The following is a 19,866-nucleotide window of genomic DNA, read 5'->3' as shown; positions in this document are numbered from 1 at the left end:
GACTGTAATCTAACGAATGGGTGACTGTAACCTAACGAATGGATTGACTGTAACCTAACGAATGGTATTGACTGTAACCTAACGAATGGATTGACTGTAACCTAACGAATGGATTGACTGTAATCTAACGAATGGATTGACTGTAATCTAACGAATGGATTGACTGTAACCTAACGAATGGATTGACTGTAACCCCACGAATGGGCTGCCTGTAATCTAACGAATGGATTGACTGTAACCTAACGAATGGGTTGCCTGTAACCTAACGAATGGATTGACTGTAACCTAACGAATGGATTGACTGTGACCTAACGAATGGATTGACTGTAACCCCACGAATGGGCTGCCTGTAATCTAACGAATGGATTGACTGTAATCTAACGAATGGATTGACTGTAACCTAACGAATGGATTGACTGTAACCCCACGAATGGGCTGCCTGTAATCTAACGAATGGATTGACTGTAACCTAACGAATGGGTTGCCTGTAATTTTACCAAATGGATTGACTGGAGAAACATGGCTGTCCATTGTGCTTGTTTTACCAAAGAATTCTGTTGAATAATTTTTGTTTGGAATCATGGATAAAACATATTGTCCAAAACTTCTAAATTCTAATAAATGCATTAAAACGTTTTTGTGGTCTTTTAACTATTATTGTTAAGAGCAAACCCTTTAGTATTATTAGAGTGTAACTGTAAGTCGTTTAATTCAACCTTCTCACCTAGTCAACATTTTAATGGTATATCTCTTGATGTAAAAAAATCATTGTTAGTCTAAATGGTGAAGTGAATACATTGCTAATTTTTGGGGGTCCATACTCACTCTATTAAACACTATTTCCAAACGTAAATGTTGGTTGATGGTACGTGAATGTTTGCTAGGATTTAAGTCCGTTTTCATTAACTGCATGGCATGCTGAAGTAGAAAATGTTTCCATCAGATTGCTGTTGTAAGAAAGAAAAATATAGCCGAAAACGAACAAGGAAAGAGTAATTACAAATTTGACAATACAATAATTGATTTACACTAAGCTCAGAGAAAAGTAATGTAGTGATAAAAGCCGTTTGTTAGAATTTAAGAGGCACTCGGTTTTGGTATGTAACTGAAGTGTGAAATAGGATAGGTTCATTACGTAATGGAGAAATATAGCTGTTTTCTTGAAATCACGTGTATAATTACAGGAAAAGTACAAATAACGTGAAACATAGCACTGAGTTTAACATAATATGACAAACGTATTATAGAAAATAATGTTAAAGGTGTTCTAAAATAAAGAGACTTTGTTCAACATTCCAGTCAAACAATCTTTTTCAAGTTTGAATAAATGACTAAAATAATTTAAACCGTGTGGGTATTCCATTTTGGCAATGTTGCGTTTATTAGTGTATTAAGCTGTTAATATTAATAAGTAATAAGTTACGTACTTAGAGCAAAACTAAAGATCAACTAGGCAATCAGTAAAGTTAATTATGTTTTTCTTATGCTTCTATTTATAAAGATTATAATGTATTGTTTCATCAGTTGAGTACCCTTGTCGTTAACGATATTTTCGGCCGTAATCCCAATAACATCTCACGAGATTCGGCCAGCTTGGGAGACTTAGGTTAGTCCTGAGCATATATATTAAGCTAACAATGCAAAACATCCTCTACAATGAAATATAATAATAAAAATGCAAAAATAATGGCATTCGATATACTAAGTTACATAACCAGTACTATTAATGAAAGTAACAAATAAATAGGTCATATGGTATATATAGTTTTGGCTTAAGACCAATATTTGTTTATTATCGAACGGATTAAGAACACACTAGTCCTGACATAGTTTTATGGAATAAGCTTGACCTTGGTTTTGATTTAGATGTATACTTTCTCTTGTGATGGATTAATAACACTAATTTGTCTCACAGTCCTGAAATAAATTTATCCTCGCGTTTTATTAAAACTCACTAATGTTGGTTAGAGCTACGTATTTATTTAGTGCTACATCCTGACGAATTAAAAACACACTAGTCCTGGCAAAGCTTTATGGAATAAGCCTGTTCTGGGGCTGGACTTAGATGTATATTTTCTCTTGTGTTGGATTAATAACACGCTAATTTCGTTCTAGAGTTCTGAAATGAACGTATGTTCGCGTTTTATTAAAAAACCCACTATTGTTGGTTTAGAGTTACAAAATAAATTTGTTCTGGTAATGAATTAAAATGCATATTCATTTCATTGCTCTATGAAATGATCGTTAGTACAAATTTAATGATCAATTCTGATGTTGTATTAAATATATACTTATTCTTGTGTTGGATTAATAGAAACACTATTACTGGGGGTATTCGTTCTCATTATCATCCTTAATACAGGTTACGAGTAAGATTAACAGAGTTAACTTGTTTGAAGTTTGACAAGACAGTTATATTTCTGAGAGAAATATTTGTGGATTTAGAAAGAAATGATGAATGTGTATTGTCCTTGGATAATACTAATGAACACAAGTGTAGAAATGAAACAGAATCTTTATTTATTCAACATAACGTGAGAGTAAGCGGTAAAACTCTAACTTACTAGCTGATTGATGGGGTAAAGAGCAGGATCTATATAAGTTAATACCAGATGAAGAAAGTAATCAAAAGTTTGTTTCTTTGTTTGTTTTGGTGCAAATCTTTGCAATGAGCCATCTGTGCTGTGGTCACCTCGGATATCGAAACCCGATTTTTAGTGTTATAAGCCCGTAGACTTATCATTGAGCCACTGAGGGTGGGGGTGGGGATCTTAAGATAGATAAATCACAAACTCATATTAAGTTGTTTAAATCTCTGTTCCACTTTTTGTAGTAAGGATGACTTGATAAAAGTATGAAAGTAACAAATACAATTATACACTAGCTATGAAAAGGTGAAATATAATGATATTTCGTATCATTATATTAGGAATGAAAGTGAATATACTGAGTAGATTAATTATCTTTGGCCTGATTTTGAAATATTTGGTTACATACGAAGAGTAGTACCATTCAGTAAAACACATAAGTCTTTTTTTTCTTTTTTGTTGCAAGCAGTAATGTCTTTGCTTAAAATCCATTTAACCTGGATTTAATAATATGCTGGAATATCCAATCTCATTCTATATACCAAGGAGAGAAATTAAGTGATCTGAAAGCTAGGAATAAGAATTAAGAATTTAATAATTTAGGGACAAGGATTCCAACAAACAAGAAATAGGAATTAGGAGTTCTACTGACTAGGGTTAGGAACTGTGAATAGGAGTTAATAGCGGCCGTTCCTAATTTAGAACTGCTGAATAAAGAGAGTGCAACAAGTCAGCGGTATTCACCGTCAATATTGCTACTGTTCACTGAATAACGGCGTTGACTGTCACACTTATGATTCCCCCACAGCTGAAAGTGCAGGCGTGTTTAACGACATATGGTGTTTCTAACCTTTGATCTTGGTATTGAATGTCTCGAACGTTATAACCACTAGATCATACACAATCCACTTAAAAGTTAATATATTGATCATGTGTTTGCTAATTTAAAAACTAACAACATTTTAAGAGACAGTTTAGGTTATCTTAATACCAATATTTTATTCTCTTGATGTCCAACAGCGCTTCCCAACCAACCACAAGTTAAATAAGTAAAAATAAAAAAATAACTTACGTTTGACTATTCCTTGCATTTCGTGTTTACATAAAACTTCAGAATTTTTGTACAAATAATTTTAACAAAAGTATAGCGATATTTCATGTTTACTCTAAGTAGCTTAGAATTATTCGTTATCGTGTATTTAAATAGTTTTTGTTTGTTTTTCGTTACTGTATGTATACGCTAATTAATATGTTTTGTTTTTCGTTACTGTATGTATACGCTTAGTAACATGTTTTGTTTTTCGTTTCTGTATGTATACGCTTAGCAACATGTTTTGTTTTTCGTTACTGTATATATACGTCAAGTACAACGTTTTGTTTTCGTTACTGTATGTATATGCCAAGTACAACGTTTTGTTTTCATTGCTGTATGTATACGCCAAGTACAACGTTTTGTTTTCATTGCTGTATGTATACGCCAAGTACAACGTTTTGTTTTCATTGCTGTATGTATTCGCTAAGCAAAATGTCTTGTTTTACGTTACTGTGGGTATACACCAAGTATCATGTTTTGTTTTTCGTTACTGTATGTTTACTTTGAGAACTTTCTCTAGACTGTTTATATAGACTTATATTTACGGGTTTTCTACAGTTCACTTACCAGTCCTCCAGCATGATAGTTTGAAAACTGATGCCAGACTTGCAATCCTATCGAAAATAAATCGATCGAACTGAGTGTGGGATCAATACCTTGTATATAGGCGACCACTATAGGAGGATACAACAAAATCACACTAGTACAGTTTTTTCATCACAGGTCGTCGTTCTGAAAGATGGTTCAATTATTATTTTATAAAACTCAGTGAACGATAACCAAGAACATTGTCAATTCTCCGATTCTATTTTCTTAAAACCTTAACTTTAAATGATTTTGCCGAAGGTTCAAATCTTAGTGAAAAGGCATACGTAGCTGGTGTAACAAAATCGTTTGGTAGGTAACTGGGTACGTTGGTCTAACGTAAGCTTAAAGGCTTATAACGTTAACATTTAGGATTAGATTCCCGCTGTGGACACAGCGCATATAGCCCGTTATATAGGTTTACGCTAAAACAAACTATCCTAAACCAAGCCTTAATACTGAATCTTACATCTCTGTAAATGTTTATTACTTGTATGAAGACTAATTAAAGTTATGTTAAGAAAAACATAAGGAAATGATATTTTGACATCAACGTGGTAACAACTTTATACAAAAGTGGTTGATTCGTCATCGTTGACACACGGTATAAAACACAAAGAAGGCCTCATGTTTATCTGGCGTCACAGCTGAGTTCAATTCTACATTGAAAGATGCATTTTATATAGCTAGTTTGGCCATTTTAAACTATTATGCAAGGAGAGACAAATATATAGCATTTGTAATCCACACTCACCAACTATAATAAACATGAACATCAGAACTTAATCTTTTGTTTGTATTTGATTTGTTTGTAGTTAAGCACAAAGCTACACAATAGACTATCTGTGCTCTGCCCACCAGTGTATCGAAATCCGAATCCTAGCGTTGTAAGTCCATAGACATGCCGCTATGACACTGGGGGGCTGTTTGTATCTGATAGATTGGTGAAATATAAGCATATTGTTAAAACCTAATAAGGCAAAACCGTGGGAAAATATAATATAGAAAATCAGTCTTAACATTCTGTATAGATTCTTAACAGAGATCCGCAGAATTGTTTCGAAAAACAACATTTGATTTTCTTTCTTACTTGACTGTTTCCTAACTGAATGAAAAATCACTTAGGTTATTCGGCCAACAGTGTTTGTGACACTATAGTAAATAAGAAAAATACAACGTATCTGCCACACTTAAAAGCGTTGTAGTAGTAGTTGATACCAGTACATATACCTCTCGATATTTTATATCTGCGATTTCTAAATCGATTGTCAGAGTTTGGAAAGGCTCTCCTAACGGCCAGTTGATGTCTGACACACGATAAAGTACATAATGTTTACAAACTCTAGGTCAGTACTACTAGTTAACAAGGATAAAAAATAAAATAGTTTAAATCTTTTAGATTAAAATTTGTGAATAACTATTGTTCTAATCATAATACAAATTTTGCTCATTTCTAAACAATGTTCTGAAGTACGTTAAAAGAGATGTAGCTCTTTATTAAGAAAAACACTTCTCTTTATTAACAATGTTCTGAAGTGCGTTAAAAAGAGATGTAGCTCTTTATTAAGAAAAACACTTCTCTTTATTGACAATGTTCTGAAGTACGTCAAGACAGATGTAGCTCTTTATTAAGAAAAACACTTCTCTTTATTGACAATGTTCTGAAGTACGTCAAGACAGATGTAGCTCTTTATTAAAAAAAACACTTCTCTTTATTGACAATGTTCTGAAGTACGTTAAAAAAGATGTAGCTCTTTATTAAGAAAACACTTCTATTTATTGACAATGTTCTGAAGTACGTTAAAAGAGATGTAGCTCTATATTAAGAAAAACACTTAATACACATATTTTTGCTTTTGTGGAGTAATATGTTCCCTGTTAGATAGTTTTATAATTACTTATCTGGTTAAATCAACATTTACTAGTTTAAACGTTCTGTAAAGAGCGGATAAAAGAGGGCGGGGAAAAGCGCCGACATCCAGTTATTGGCTTTTCTGGTAACGCACAAATTTTTCATTAGATATCTAATAGTTATAATACACGTCTCACTGAAGAATGTGTTCGATTTTCTTTCTGTCTTGCATGTTAATCTTCGTATAGTTGTCCTCTAAAATTGTTTAGAAAGTTGTCTGAATTTATACTTCTTTTCTCTTTTTGTAGTCACGTGACTGAGAAAGTTTTGCCTAAGAAGAGACCTCCACTACTTCGGGCCAAAACCTTACCGGCCATTATCACTCCGAGTCTGAGCATAATTCAAGCTCAATTGGACAGCACTAAAAGTCCTGGGAACAAAAGCGGTGAATAACTTAGATTTCTGTTATCCAGTTTTTTTTATTATTATTTCATTTTAAAGTAAGAATGTTAAACAAGAAAACACTCTCATATTTGCTTAGAATTAAAGTAAAATTTTTAAAATTAAAATACCTTTGATTAAATTGAATAGCACCCTCTCATGGTATTTCTCTTAAATAGCTAAAAGTTATATTTAAATTATTTAACACGAAAAAGTACATATAAAAATATTTCATTAACAAAAGTGTTTTTATTAATTATACGTGTGTGGTAATCTGTATAAGTTGATTAGCAACAGAAAAAATAACAATTCGTTTATTTCTGTATTCTAGTTTAGAAACCCAATAACACTAATTAAAAGCACGAAGCACGTATATTATTGTGTATATTTAGAACTAGAACATTTTATAATTTTGCAAGTTGATGTACTATGTTTAGTCGAGCTAATAATACAAATTAAAAGATTGAGTTAGTATCAAACGTTTTACGAAAATCGAGACAACTTTTGTTAGCATCAATTTAACGTTGTTTAGTATTATATTTACGGAAATTAAGTACAGATACTTCGAATGAATAACCTTATGTTAAGACTGTGTGTTGAGACGTGTCAGTTCGCTTCAATTACTTAATCTGACATTTTTACTGTAAACTGTTTAACCACGTCATACAACTCATGACTAACTAAAAGTTACGCTGATCTTTCTTGTTTACTCTAGAAAAGCTTTAGAATGAAATCGTGGTCGATCTTAATGTAAACTGTGGTTCGTTTACGATGCATCGTCTTTATGTAAGAAAGCCACAGAGAAAGGTTTACATACAATCTAGGAAGCTGGCAGAAACTTGCGCAATACGACCCGGATTACTGAACTACGCAGCAGTTAAAAAATGTAACAAATAAGAGAGAGAGCATGTTTGTTTGTTTGTTTCAGAATTTTCGCGTTAAGCTACAAAAATGGACAATTGGTCCATAGTCGTCCATAACTTTGAGTTGATAAAGGGAAGACAGCTATAGTTAACAGCACCCACCGCCATCTTGTGGGCTACTCTTGTCTGACCAAATAGTAGGATTTCACCGTCACTCTTATAGTGCACTCATGACTTCAAAGTACGGAGTGCATTTTTGCGGCAACCAGGTTCCCTCAGATTCACATCCAGAGTGTGCTAACCACTGGGCTACGACCAATCTAGAGCGCTTATTTTAAACATATTCAACTTTCTGAAGTAATCTGAACAAAAATGTGTATCAAAGTTCTAATACAAGGGGACCAAGTCAAAAATTCTCATGTTAGGCTTATACCACGTGCGTAAGTTAGCTACATGATCAAAAAATGTTAACTAGGACACTAGACTTCTGTTTATATTTCGAAAACTTACATCCAATGGGAGATAAAATTGTGTGAAATGTATAAAATATAATGAATTTATAGTAATATATGAGCTTCTAGATTCAGATAATTTAATTCTTTAGATAATTTTGTAATGAATATCACAAATTTTAAAACAAAGTAAACAATAGTTGTGAGTTTTTTGTTTCTGATGAATGACTATAAGATACAGAAATATCAGTTTTCATGAAACTGCTTTTATGCTCTTTACCGCTCAAAACAAGGAATTGCGGCAACCTGATAATTATTACATGCAATAGCTCTAATGACAAATGCATAACTTGTTGTTTCCAGTAAGTATTTTCTATTAAAAACCGTTTTTACCTCTACTAAAACGTTTTGAGGTTAATACTGATTTAAATTAAAATCAGTCGTTTTCAAGCAAACTGGTAACTTTCCCTACGAAGTTCTAAGTGGGTTTTAACGCGCTAAATATTTCACAAGAGCTGTATTGTTTGTTTGTAATTAAGCACAAAGTTACACGATGGGCTTTCTGTGCTCTGCCCACCACGGGTATCGAAACCCGGATTTTAGCGTTGCAAGTCCGCAGACATACCGCTGTGCCACTGTCTTTGCTGTAAAGACGCCTCTACAAATCACATCTTCAAGACTCTAAAAAAACAAAAAACATAGTTTTGCTTCGAGAATGACTACTCTTGGTGTATTCCAATTTTAAATATTCTGTGGAATCTTTGCAAACATACAAAGCTAAAGCGCTTCTTTTCGGGTTTATATAAAAGTGCTAAATGTATATTGGAAAATAAATAAAACTCATGTGAATGATTTTACGTGAATTTGTTTTTTAAAGAACTGTTTTTTTTTTTGCATACTCTTCGTACCAAAATTCATATTTTTATCGCATATAAATGCAACAAATACTTAAGAACAAGTATAGATATGCCTTTCACTTTCCATTAAAAATGAGCTTACGAAGCAGCGAAATAGAACTTTTCAAAGATAAACGATATCGATTTATTTTCTCACCCAACTTGGTTGTTGAAAGTCGTTTAAAGCAGCAACACTGCGCCACTATGCTCTTTCAAAATGTTAATTTCAATCATAGATTTCCTCTGTCAAACAGAGCACCTGTATAGCATAGTTTTTACAGCACATCAAGCATTTCAAACTTCAGTTTGACTTCATTGATTGGTCTCTCATGGGCTGGTTATGATTGGGTCTCAAGGACCTTGAATTTAAATTGGACTTTACACACAGAGCGTCCATATTTTATTTTATTCTGATTTTTAACAGGCTCGTTATCTATTCGTAACTTTAGTTTTCAGTAAAAGACTATGAAAACACATTTATATTTAATCGGGAAAAGGGTTTTTTGAAAGTCTTGTTTTATGAGAAATAGCATAGAGTTAGAAATTTAGTCAAAATATCTAAACCCAAAATGCCGATTATTGTATTACCTCACCAAAAACGCCATCTTTAGTTTGATGAAATAATACCCTTAACATTTCTATGTCTACATTGACATTTCTTCATTTAATATTAATATTATCACGTTAACCGTAATTTGTCAAAAAACAGGTTAGAGACAATATAGATACATAAACAAGAATGTGAAAACTGTATATCAAAGAGAAAAATGACATATTTCGGAATGTTAGTGTAAACAAATATACATATGAATTTAAATTATGCGACACATCTTGCGAATCATCTACAGTAACAGTAATCCTTACGTAATCTCTACATTACAAACCATTTAAAGTAAGTCTAATTTAAAAATTTGTTAGGAAAACTAAAAGCAGTTATATTCAATTATTATAACCTTTCTACAGTTAAGTTCTCAAAGAAAAGTATCGTGTTTTACTTACAACTCGTGAAGAAATAAATGTATTTCTTTCCTAATTTGAAACGCTATAGCACGTTCATGTTTTCAAGTCACGGAGCATGTTCGTTCTTTCCGAGCAAATGTGATTTATTTACTCACAACTAATCTACTGCCAAGTATGGTTTTAAAAAAAAATGAAATCTCCAACCATCATTTCGCACAGTATAGCCCAGTATATTTTGGTCACTCCAGCCTTACCAACAAAGTTAGCTGTGATTTGCTTTTTCATTACTCTGTCGCCAGAAGATCAAAATTGCTTATTGGTTATGATGTATCATTCAGCTATCTAAACAAGAACGCTGATTACTCACGCCTATGACAACTTCTGAGCTACAAATACAAAATAGAAATATGTTAGTTTTTATGTGTTTTTCTCGCTTTCAACGTTTCTTTCACGAGCTATTAAAAGTTTTTTAGATGAGAGCAATAAGAAAATACATAATTTACACCATTTTTTAAGCACTAAAGAAGACAATGTTTTTACAAGTGTAGAGTGAAATACCCGTCCCAAACTCTGACCTGTTTTCTGAACACAATATGATTGCCGCTCCTTTCCACTTCGCTTTTTTTATGTAAACAAATTTCTTTATTGTGTTGTAATAACAGTGAAGATAAAATTCTAATAAAAGTTCCGTTTGTTACATCAGAGTTTCAACATTGTTAACTTAAAGCAGTTCTTTGTGTGAGTTACCCAATGGGTTATCGCGCTATGCCCGTTTGGGGGATAATTCCCCGAATTATAGCATTATTAGTCTTAAAGTTTACTGCTGAGCCACTGGAGGCGCTCTTGGTGTAAATAAAAGAAATTAAGTATTCAACTAAAAACTGAACATGGTTATAAGAAAGCCTTTCAAAACTAAATGTTATAACGTATAATTCATGTAATTCAACTTATCCAAGTCTAACCAATATCTTATATTTAATTGTTTATTGTCGTGCATGTTGAGAAATGTTCTACTACTATTAGCTTCTAATATTACTAAACACCACACTTTACACCAGATCTCAACGTCACAGATCAACATCTACACTTTACACCGACTTTCACATCAGTTATTATTCCACTACATTACATTCTGATCTTTATAAACACCACTATGTCTGCAGACTTACAACGCTAGAAACCGGGTTTCGATACCCGTGGTGGGCAGAACACAAATAGCCCATTGTGTAGCTTTTTGCTTAATTACAAACAAACTAAACACCACACTTTACATCAGATCTTAACCTCACAGATCAACACCTACACTTTGCAAAAGCGTTCATCTTCTCAGATCAATTGCTCCATTTTCTCATTATATTTCAATATAACAGATCGATTCCCACTCTTTCATACCAGTTTCCTACCTCTCACACCACTTACCATTATTTCTTACTCTTACAAAGTAAATTATAGCCTTTCTCACCATCTCTGAACTTTTTAGACCAGCTTTCAATATTTCAGATCAACCTTCACTATTTTATATTGGCCACTCTCTGGTCAACAGTTCTAAATTAGGTATGACTATGCCTGAACTTTGCGGGTTTCTGACCTGACTGCTTAGCCCATATGTTGCACAATGTGCCGTTCAGGTTCAATAAACTAATACCAATCTATGATTTTACAACAGTAAATTTAAATTTCAAAATCAACTTAACCACCTATCAACTTTCTACACCTTTACATAATTTTCAAAATATGGAAACTATTTTAAATATGTTATCAACCTCCCAGACCAATTTTAATCATTTCATGTCAGCGTTTATCACTACACAGTGATTTCATGTTTTCACAGTGATAAACACGGTGATTTCATTTTGTTTTCACCAGTTTTCAATCAACAAACCAATTTTAATTCTTATATACAAGTTCCTACTTGTCAGCTAACTTTAATTCTTTCATGTCATATCTCAGGATTCTATATTAGATACACTCTTTTACACCGGCTTTCAACATTCCAAGCAAATGTTCATGTTTTCGCGCCAGTTTTTAACTTTTCACATTAATTCCTATTTACTAAACGTACTCTTTAGCACCTAATATCGTCCTTAAAGATCAACTTTCGTACAAATTTCAATCTCCCATACTAACCACAAATCTTATACATCAGTGCTTCTCAACCTTTTCCAGTATCATTCACCCCTATACGTTTTTCACCTCACCTCATTCACTCCAGTTCCAAGAAAATACAAGAAAGTACTAAATAAAAATGTAAAATTCTTTATTATGACTTAAATATACATCAAGCTAGAATGAATACAATATAAAATAAATAAAATATATATATGTATTTATCAAACTAAAACTAGAATAAATTACAATAACTAATGACTCTTTTGCTCTTGCATTTGTTGTATAATTGATAATACTCATTCACCCTGATTCTGATCTCATTAATCATTCACTCAGTGGAGAAGCATTGTAATATACAACATATCTAAGATTCCCAAATCAATTTGCATATTTTCACTTCAGTTACCTGCTAGCTTCCAATATCAACTAACAATCTTGCAGGCTACGATTTATATCTGTTCATCAAGTTCCAGTCTTCTACACTATACTTAACACTCTTACACCATATGTAGAAAAGTTTAATACACCTTCTTATAATGTTGATTGTATCTGAGAAAATGAAAACTGAAACTGGCTGGGACTGGAACCTGAGACTCGGCTTGTCAACTTTAGTTACTGAGATAGTCCATCGAACACGGGAAACCTCAAGTGTCACCTCAGTGGTCATTAATCTTTGAGCTATACCAACTGGCTTGTAAGTCCTAAACTCCTTTAATGCCAATTTGGTTTTGGAAATATCAAATTAAATCTAGAACTGTAGAAACGTTATCTAAAACGATTGTCACTTCTAGTACAGCTTTTACTTCTTTCGATAAATCGTTTTACGTTACCTGTAACCTTAACTCCTACCCTTTCACACCTTTACTTACACTCTTTAGCTTTGTTCACTCAATGAAACTTTATCGACTGTAAGTTAATTTATTTTATTCCTTTACTTTGTTAGTGACATTTTTCATTTAATCAAATAACATTCCCCTATGCTTCTGTGTATGCTGACAACGTATTAAAACAATCTAAATCTAAAAATTAAATAAAAAAATCTAGGTTATTTTGAAGATCTTAACAGATCGGGAGCCTTCTATGCCATAAAAAACAATAAAACAAAAATCCCCTTAGATCTTTTTCCTTCTATGTCAGCTTTATAAGTGTTCCTAATTAATTATAAGTTTCGATCTCCATGAAGTAGTTAAAGTCCTAATTTCAATTTTCTTTTATCGACAATAATGTAAAAATAAAAACAATTACAAAATATGAATATATATATATTGTAAGTATTTTCTATGGAATAAAGTAAGCAATTTTGGAAATGGTTGTAAATACAGGCGTTATATGTATAATTTGCTAAAAAAACTAAGTAACAAGAGCAATATTGTTAACGTTCAAAGTATTAGTATTAGCTCTTGTTTTCGTACATCAGAAAACATTTACAAAAAACTGTCTTTTGAAACATTGAACATCAAACGCATCCTTGTTGAATGCTACAGTCCTTCTTACTCGACAAGAGGAGATCGTTTTAGATTAGTCTTCTTGCCCTGAAACACTTCTATAAATGGTTATTCTTTCAGATGTACGTTTTAGACTAGTCTTTTTGCCCTGAAACACTACTATAAAAGGTTATTATTTCTAAGATATGTTTTATACTAGTCTTCTTGCCCTGAAACACTACTATAAATGGTTATTCTTACTAAGAACCGTTTTAGATTAGTCTTCTTGCCCTTAAACACTTCTATAAATGGTTATTCTTTCTAAGAACCGTTTTAGACAAGTCTTCTTGCCCAGAACCACTACTATAAGTGATTATTCTTTCAGATGTACGTTTTAGACTAGTCTTTTTGCCCTGAAACACTACTATAAAAGGTTATTATTTCTAAGATATGTTTTATACTAGTCTTCTTGCCCTGAAACACTACTATAAATGGTTATTCTTACTAAGAACCGTTTTAGACAAGTCTACTTGCCCAGAACCACTACTATAAATGATTATTCTTTCCGAGGTACGTTTTAGACTAATCTTTTTGCCCTGAAACACTACTATAAAAGGTTATTATTTCTAAGATATGTTTTATACTAGTCTTCTTGCCCTGAAACACTACTATAAATGGTTATTCTTTCTAAGATACGTTTTAGACTACGTTATATTAAAACGATTTGGGAATCTCAACACGTCGTTACAGTTCATGTCACCACATCCGGTCATGATCTATCTGACAAAGGGAATTTTTACAATACTACTGTAGAGCAGTTTTAATTGTAAAAGGCTCCATCGTGAGGATTTCATCTCCAAAGCTCACCTCTCCCCTGCAGACTTTCCATTATCCTTCTAGTGTACGAGAACGATGCTTTTATAGCACCTGTTTAAATAGCCCAGTTGCATAGAAATCCATTTACGCTGCATTCAACAATTTGACGTGGGACTGCTTGAATTACTGTTTCATGCTCCAATTGGTTGGAGATATATATATGCGACGGAGAAACGGATATGTCGTGGAAGCAACTTGTGTACACGTGGCTTTTCCAAACGGAGATCCTTCTTGATTGTCTTGTCTTTAAAATGTGGATGACTTTTCCACTGGCCTTTGTGTTCATGGTTCCTTACGTGTTACAAGAAACCATACTTTGCTTATCATTGTCTGAAGTACGATTTGTTGCTTGTCTCCTTCTGCTTGTTATCCCTAGTTGATCGCAATTAATTTGTTTCCAAAGCCATTAAGTACAAAGAATATCCTCGTTTTGGAAATCATAAATCTTCGATCCGAACCCACCTTCGTGATCTAAACGTATGAATATTTTGCGTCGGAAAGGGCTTTTAGATTATCTTTCTAAAAGTGATCAGTATTCGCTGATATCACACTGTCTAGGCAACGCCAAACAATGTCAAATTATAGTTTGATAGATTTCCTACCACTGCGACTTTATATCGGATGTGGTTATCACGTGACCTGCTAACTTGCATATTCAAAATCGTTTTAATATAGCATACTCAATACTCTGTATCTCTTTAGCCACATATTCCTTTTCTGTATCGAGTGAGCTTTCTAAAACGATGGATTGGTACGATATTTTTTGAAAAGTCGGTTCTTTGTTTGAAATTAAGCACAAAGCTACACAATGGGCTACCTGTGCTCTGCCAATAACGGGTATCGAAACCAGGTTTCTAGCGTTGTAAGTCCGCAGACATACCGCTGTGACACTGGGGGGGGGGGCTTGTGATGTCAAGGCGTTCAAATTCAAGTGGCACAGCGGTATGTCTGCAGACTTACAACGCTAGAAACCGGGTTTCGATACCTTTGGTGGGCAGAGCCCATTGTGCAGCTTTGTGCTTAACTACAAACAAACAAACAAATAAAAAAGACATCAGAAATAAAGGATTATTTTTTACTGTTCCTAACAAACAGTATCATAAAAATTAGTACACGAGAATGGCACAGAATGACGGTTAAAAACTTTATTTTAAATTTCGAATATGAAATTTGGTTTTTAAATAAACGTTTCTGATTATTTTCTTTACTCATCTAATTAATTTGATTTCTTATTAAACTGTGTCACTGTGTTCTTTTGGAGCTTTTATTTTTATTCCACACGTTCACGTTTTTCCTTATCAGTTCAGTAGAGATTTAAGAAATTGGCTGCATAAAAATAAGTGGTGTGAAAAATGTGCATACCAGCAGAACTATCTTTGTCGTGGGAAAATCAAATTTAATATGAGGAATGAATTTGACGGCAAATGTGACGTTATGGCATCTAAAGTCTCCATGTATTATGCGTTTTTTGTTTGTTCTTTATGTGGCAAGATGCCAGAAGAGTAATTTCCTTCCATATGTCGTTTCATTCAGCAGTGAGTTGTCTTTGTATTAAAAACATCTTTCTGCTTATTCTCAGTATTCGATTACATTGTGTAAAGTATATTGTCAACGTGTCTAGTAACGTTTTTTGTGACTAGTGCATATTTTGTCATTTAATCATTTCTACATCCTCAGCCAAACCAAGCGAGGTCATGTTTCAGTTACAGTGTCTGTAATTTAATTGCTGTAGTTTGTGTGCGACAGAAGTCTTAAAACTTTAAGGAAACTCGAAAACAATGTCAATCAGACATGAAGTTGATGTCAAACGTGTACTAAGTAGAAAACTTACAAATGATATTTCTAGCAAAATTGAAGTTTTTCCTATAAAAACCTCAACTAAAACTCTTGCTAGCATATCCTTATAAGAATCTGTTATCTTTTCGACCTGTTTTGATTAATAAACATAAATTTACTAATACACATGAATGAATAAGGATAAAATATATCTTTATGTATTTTTATTTCCTTCTCCTTGTATCTTTATATCTTCGTCCATTACAATAAACCATGTTATATATTTTTAGCTGTTGTCATTCAATAAATGCAAGTAGACAGATTTTGTCATTCTTTTAACAAAAAAACAACAACAAATTCTGATGTGTTGTGTCTGGGCTTTTTTATATTTTTATTTAACAATGCTAATGACTTGCTAGAGAGTAATATCTTAAAGGATATTGTTTATTTGTATAAGCACAAAGTTGCGCAGTAGGTAATCTGCGCTGTACACACAAGAAGGTTATAAGCCGCCAATGTTACCATGGAGCCACGAGACAGCAGGTATCAGTAATACTCAAAGTAATATTATAGCTGTCTTAGCAGTTATACAGGGACTTTATGAAGAATATTTTGTTTCCTTATTCCAGAAAAAAATATCTAATGTTTTCAAAAAACTGTTGGACATGTTAGGTTTATGTCTTCTTTTTTCGTATTGTGTGAAAGTTGATTGTATGTATATATATATATAATGTCTGACTTTTGCTGTTGTTGTTATATTATTTATCATTTCCTATTGTAAACTAGTATATATTTCGTGGAATATATAGAATTAAAACTTCGCTATGTTTGTGAATTGCAACTGATAAGTTTAATGTGACGAAACGTCTATTTTTCAGGATTAAACTCGTCCATCTTGCATTAATATTTGGAACGAATTTCGTTGTTCATAAATGATATACATAATACATTAAAACGTTAGGAGCTACTTATGACAGCTACGGTTATAAGTTGAAACTAAACTGTCATTGTTTTTAGACTTTGCCTTCAATCATTTGTGTATTATGCAGCATAAGTACTAGGGTGGGATATCAAATAATCTTTGAATAAAGAAAAACAGGAGGAAAATGCATTAGGTCTATAAGCATAGAATCTCAACGAAGCATTAAGAAAAACTAGAAACCTGGATTCCAAAAAGATCTGTCCTCACAGACTGCTAGTATTAAACTTCCAATTTTTTGGATGAACGAACACGAGCAGTAGCAGTTTTTCATTAAAAACAAATTAGGCTTTTGTGTGTTAACAGTCTATTCATATCGAATCATCCGTTCGTATAGCATCTTCTTATTTTCGTAATTCCCATAACGTTAATAATTTTAATTACTTTACTCCAACCAAATGATTTAGAGCGTCTAAAGTTTCTGACATGTCTCCTATTCATAACTGCCTCACAGTGGCACAGTGGTATGTCTGCAGACTTACAACGCTAGAAACCGGGTTTCGGTACCCATGGTGGGAAAACACAGATAGTCCATTGTGTAGCTTTGTGCTTAACTACAAATAACAACAACCTATTCTGTAGCTTTGTGCTTAACTACAAATAACAACAACCTATTCATAACTATCTAAAAGAAATAAAGAAACTGTATACATGGTCATCCCAAATCATCATTATTGTATTATTCTCTATATATATATTTATTTTTCAGTCTTTTTCTCATTTATTCTAAACATCTATCTTTAGGCATTATATCTGTCTGTCTGAAATAAAACAGCAACAAGATAACCTTTTTTAAAAGGTACCATGAAATAATTAAAACATCTATTACTAATAAGAATTACTTGTGCTAAATTAATTTCTGGACATCATATTAATTATATCATTTAATTCACTGGAATTATTTGTTTGTTTGAAGTTAAGCACAAAGCTACACAATGGGCTATCTGTGCCCTGCCCGCCACGGGTATCGAAACCTGGTTTCCAGCATTCTAATAATTGGAATTCGCAATACTATACTTTGACCAACCCAGTTTTCAAGAAAATACTTCAGTAAAAGTTTCTGAAAAATAATGGAGATCTCTCTATACAAGAATGGTTAAAAATGGAGTTAGTTGGATATGTTTTTAAAACGTACTCATCTAGCCAATTTTCTCCATCACTTCTATTTCCGATCAAGCCATTAAGCTAGAATTTAAATGTTATGAACTCTGCTTTGGTTTGCAACAATGATTATTTTCAGCCAGGTCTTCCAGCGTGGTTTAAGCACACCAAAAGTTATTTTTTTTAAACTATTGAGCATAACATAGAGAAGTAAAAAAAATAAAAACTGTCGAACGAGTAACTGTAACAGTCGTTTCGTTTTGAATAGTTTCCACTAGTGTCATATATAGGTGCCCAGTTTCGAAATCCAAGAGCTAAGAAGCTACTTTCTTAATTTTTAAGGAGTTTTTCTTCTTTCTCGTTATTGTTTTGATTTTATGCTTTTATTTAGTAAATAAAAAGAGAGTTCTGATATTTTTGTTTCCTTTGTGTGCGTATTGTGTAATTCAAGGAAATAAATTTGGAAATTCAAGTCTTTTTCTTCTTCTTCTTCTTCTTTCCACACGTATCATCTTGATACTGGGAGCAAAAAAATAGTAGTCAGTGCATTCTTCTTTACTCTTAAAATCTAGTACAAAAAATTACGCCAGTGAGTTTTTTCTCCAAAACATCATAGTAATGCTTTACAAAAAACAACGTCATAAACTTTATATAAAGTGTCAACAGGGAACTTCAATTAAGATTCAAAGATTTACAAGCTCCTTCCTAAACATAATGTTATCATAAATTCTAACAAAATCTGCGCATATTGCTCCTTGAAAGCTAAGTGAAGCTTAACTGTATATTATAGGTACAAAAAACAAGGTTTGCTACGTTATATCTTGGACTACAAAAATCAGAAGCTTCGTCACTGAATACAAAGGACCAGTTCGACTTGAAATTAGGAAAACTACATATTAATTTCGTTATAAATATTCGTAAGAATTTAAACAAATTCCAATCATATCAAAAATAGCTTAAAGACTGATTTTATGGGTACATTTTACTATTTGTACGGATACGTGTCATCATGATGATATATGCGTATCTCGTTCAATCTTTGTATTCTAATTGCAAAACAGTCGGTATATCAATCTGATCCATATCACTGGTAAAGAGTGTCATATGAAATATCTCTTAATATCCAAAGTGCTTTTTTTTTCTTCTCTCTTTTGCAAAAACGATCTTTGAGAAAAGTCTTTCCTTCTTAAAATCTGTAAAGGAAAACTGTGATCTCTGAGTTTTGTTAATATGTGTCAGGCCCCATTTTAATGGTTGAGAACTGCAGTTAAAATTGAGGATTATTATAATGGACACTTTGACTGTAATAGAACAAATGTATAAAATTAATGCTTTAATTAAGTTTTTTTTAGATTAGACTTAATTGTATAAATGATAGCTTTATGTGTTAGTAAGGTCGTAAATCCGTAGTTGCGGAGTTTCTCGTGATTACGTAGTGCACTCTGTATCAAAATTCACCGTTAAAAATCTATATCTTTCAGACTTTTTTAATCTGTGTTTCTGGATTAAGAATAACACTCAATCTTCTGTACTCTATGATGCAGTTTCTAATGTCAGGCGTGAAAGTCAGTGTCGTAGTATCTGTTAAAGCCATGTTATGTTAGTTACAGTACTCCACCTAATGTTTTATTGATCTACTTTTAAGTTGTTTTGTATTATTTTGTTGAAATGTTTCTCTCCGGTGTCTTGTATAATTATAAATTGGAATGTGTAGGTTGAGAATTGAATAGCTTTATGTCTCTGTTAAGCATATATTATGTAATTTTTATATAACTTTATCGATATATTTATACTATGGCCAATGGTCTATCTGATTAGATTTCTTTGTAATACAATTACACATCATGTACAACGTGGAAAGACATTTGTGT

General features: G+C 32.6%; 1 protein-coding gene across 1 annotated transcript in view; it reads left to right on the top strand.

The window, feature by feature from the left end:
* Nucleotides 1-19,866, top strand: part of LOC106457080 — a 135,101-nt gene that overhangs the window by 27,536 nt on the left and 87,699 nt on the right. The window contains exon 2 of the mRNA XM_022382898.1: nucleotides 6,427-6,563. Within this exon, the coding sequence (XP_022238606.1) occupies nucleotides 6,427-6,563 (137 nt within the window). The remainder of the gene's footprint in view (nucleotides 1-6,426; nucleotides 6,564-19,866) is intronic.

This window comes from Limulus polyphemus, unplaced genomic scaffold (assembly GCF_000517525.1).
Source record: "Limulus polyphemus unplaced genomic scaffold, Limulus_polyphemus-2.1.2 Scaffold290, whole genome shotgun sequence".
NCBI classification, from domain to species: Eukaryota; Metazoa; Arthropoda; class Merostomata; order Xiphosura; family Limulidae; genus Limulus; species Limulus polyphemus.
The sequence above is the reverse complement of the archived record's forward strand: the minus strand, read 5'-3'. Positions and strand labels throughout refer to the sequence as shown.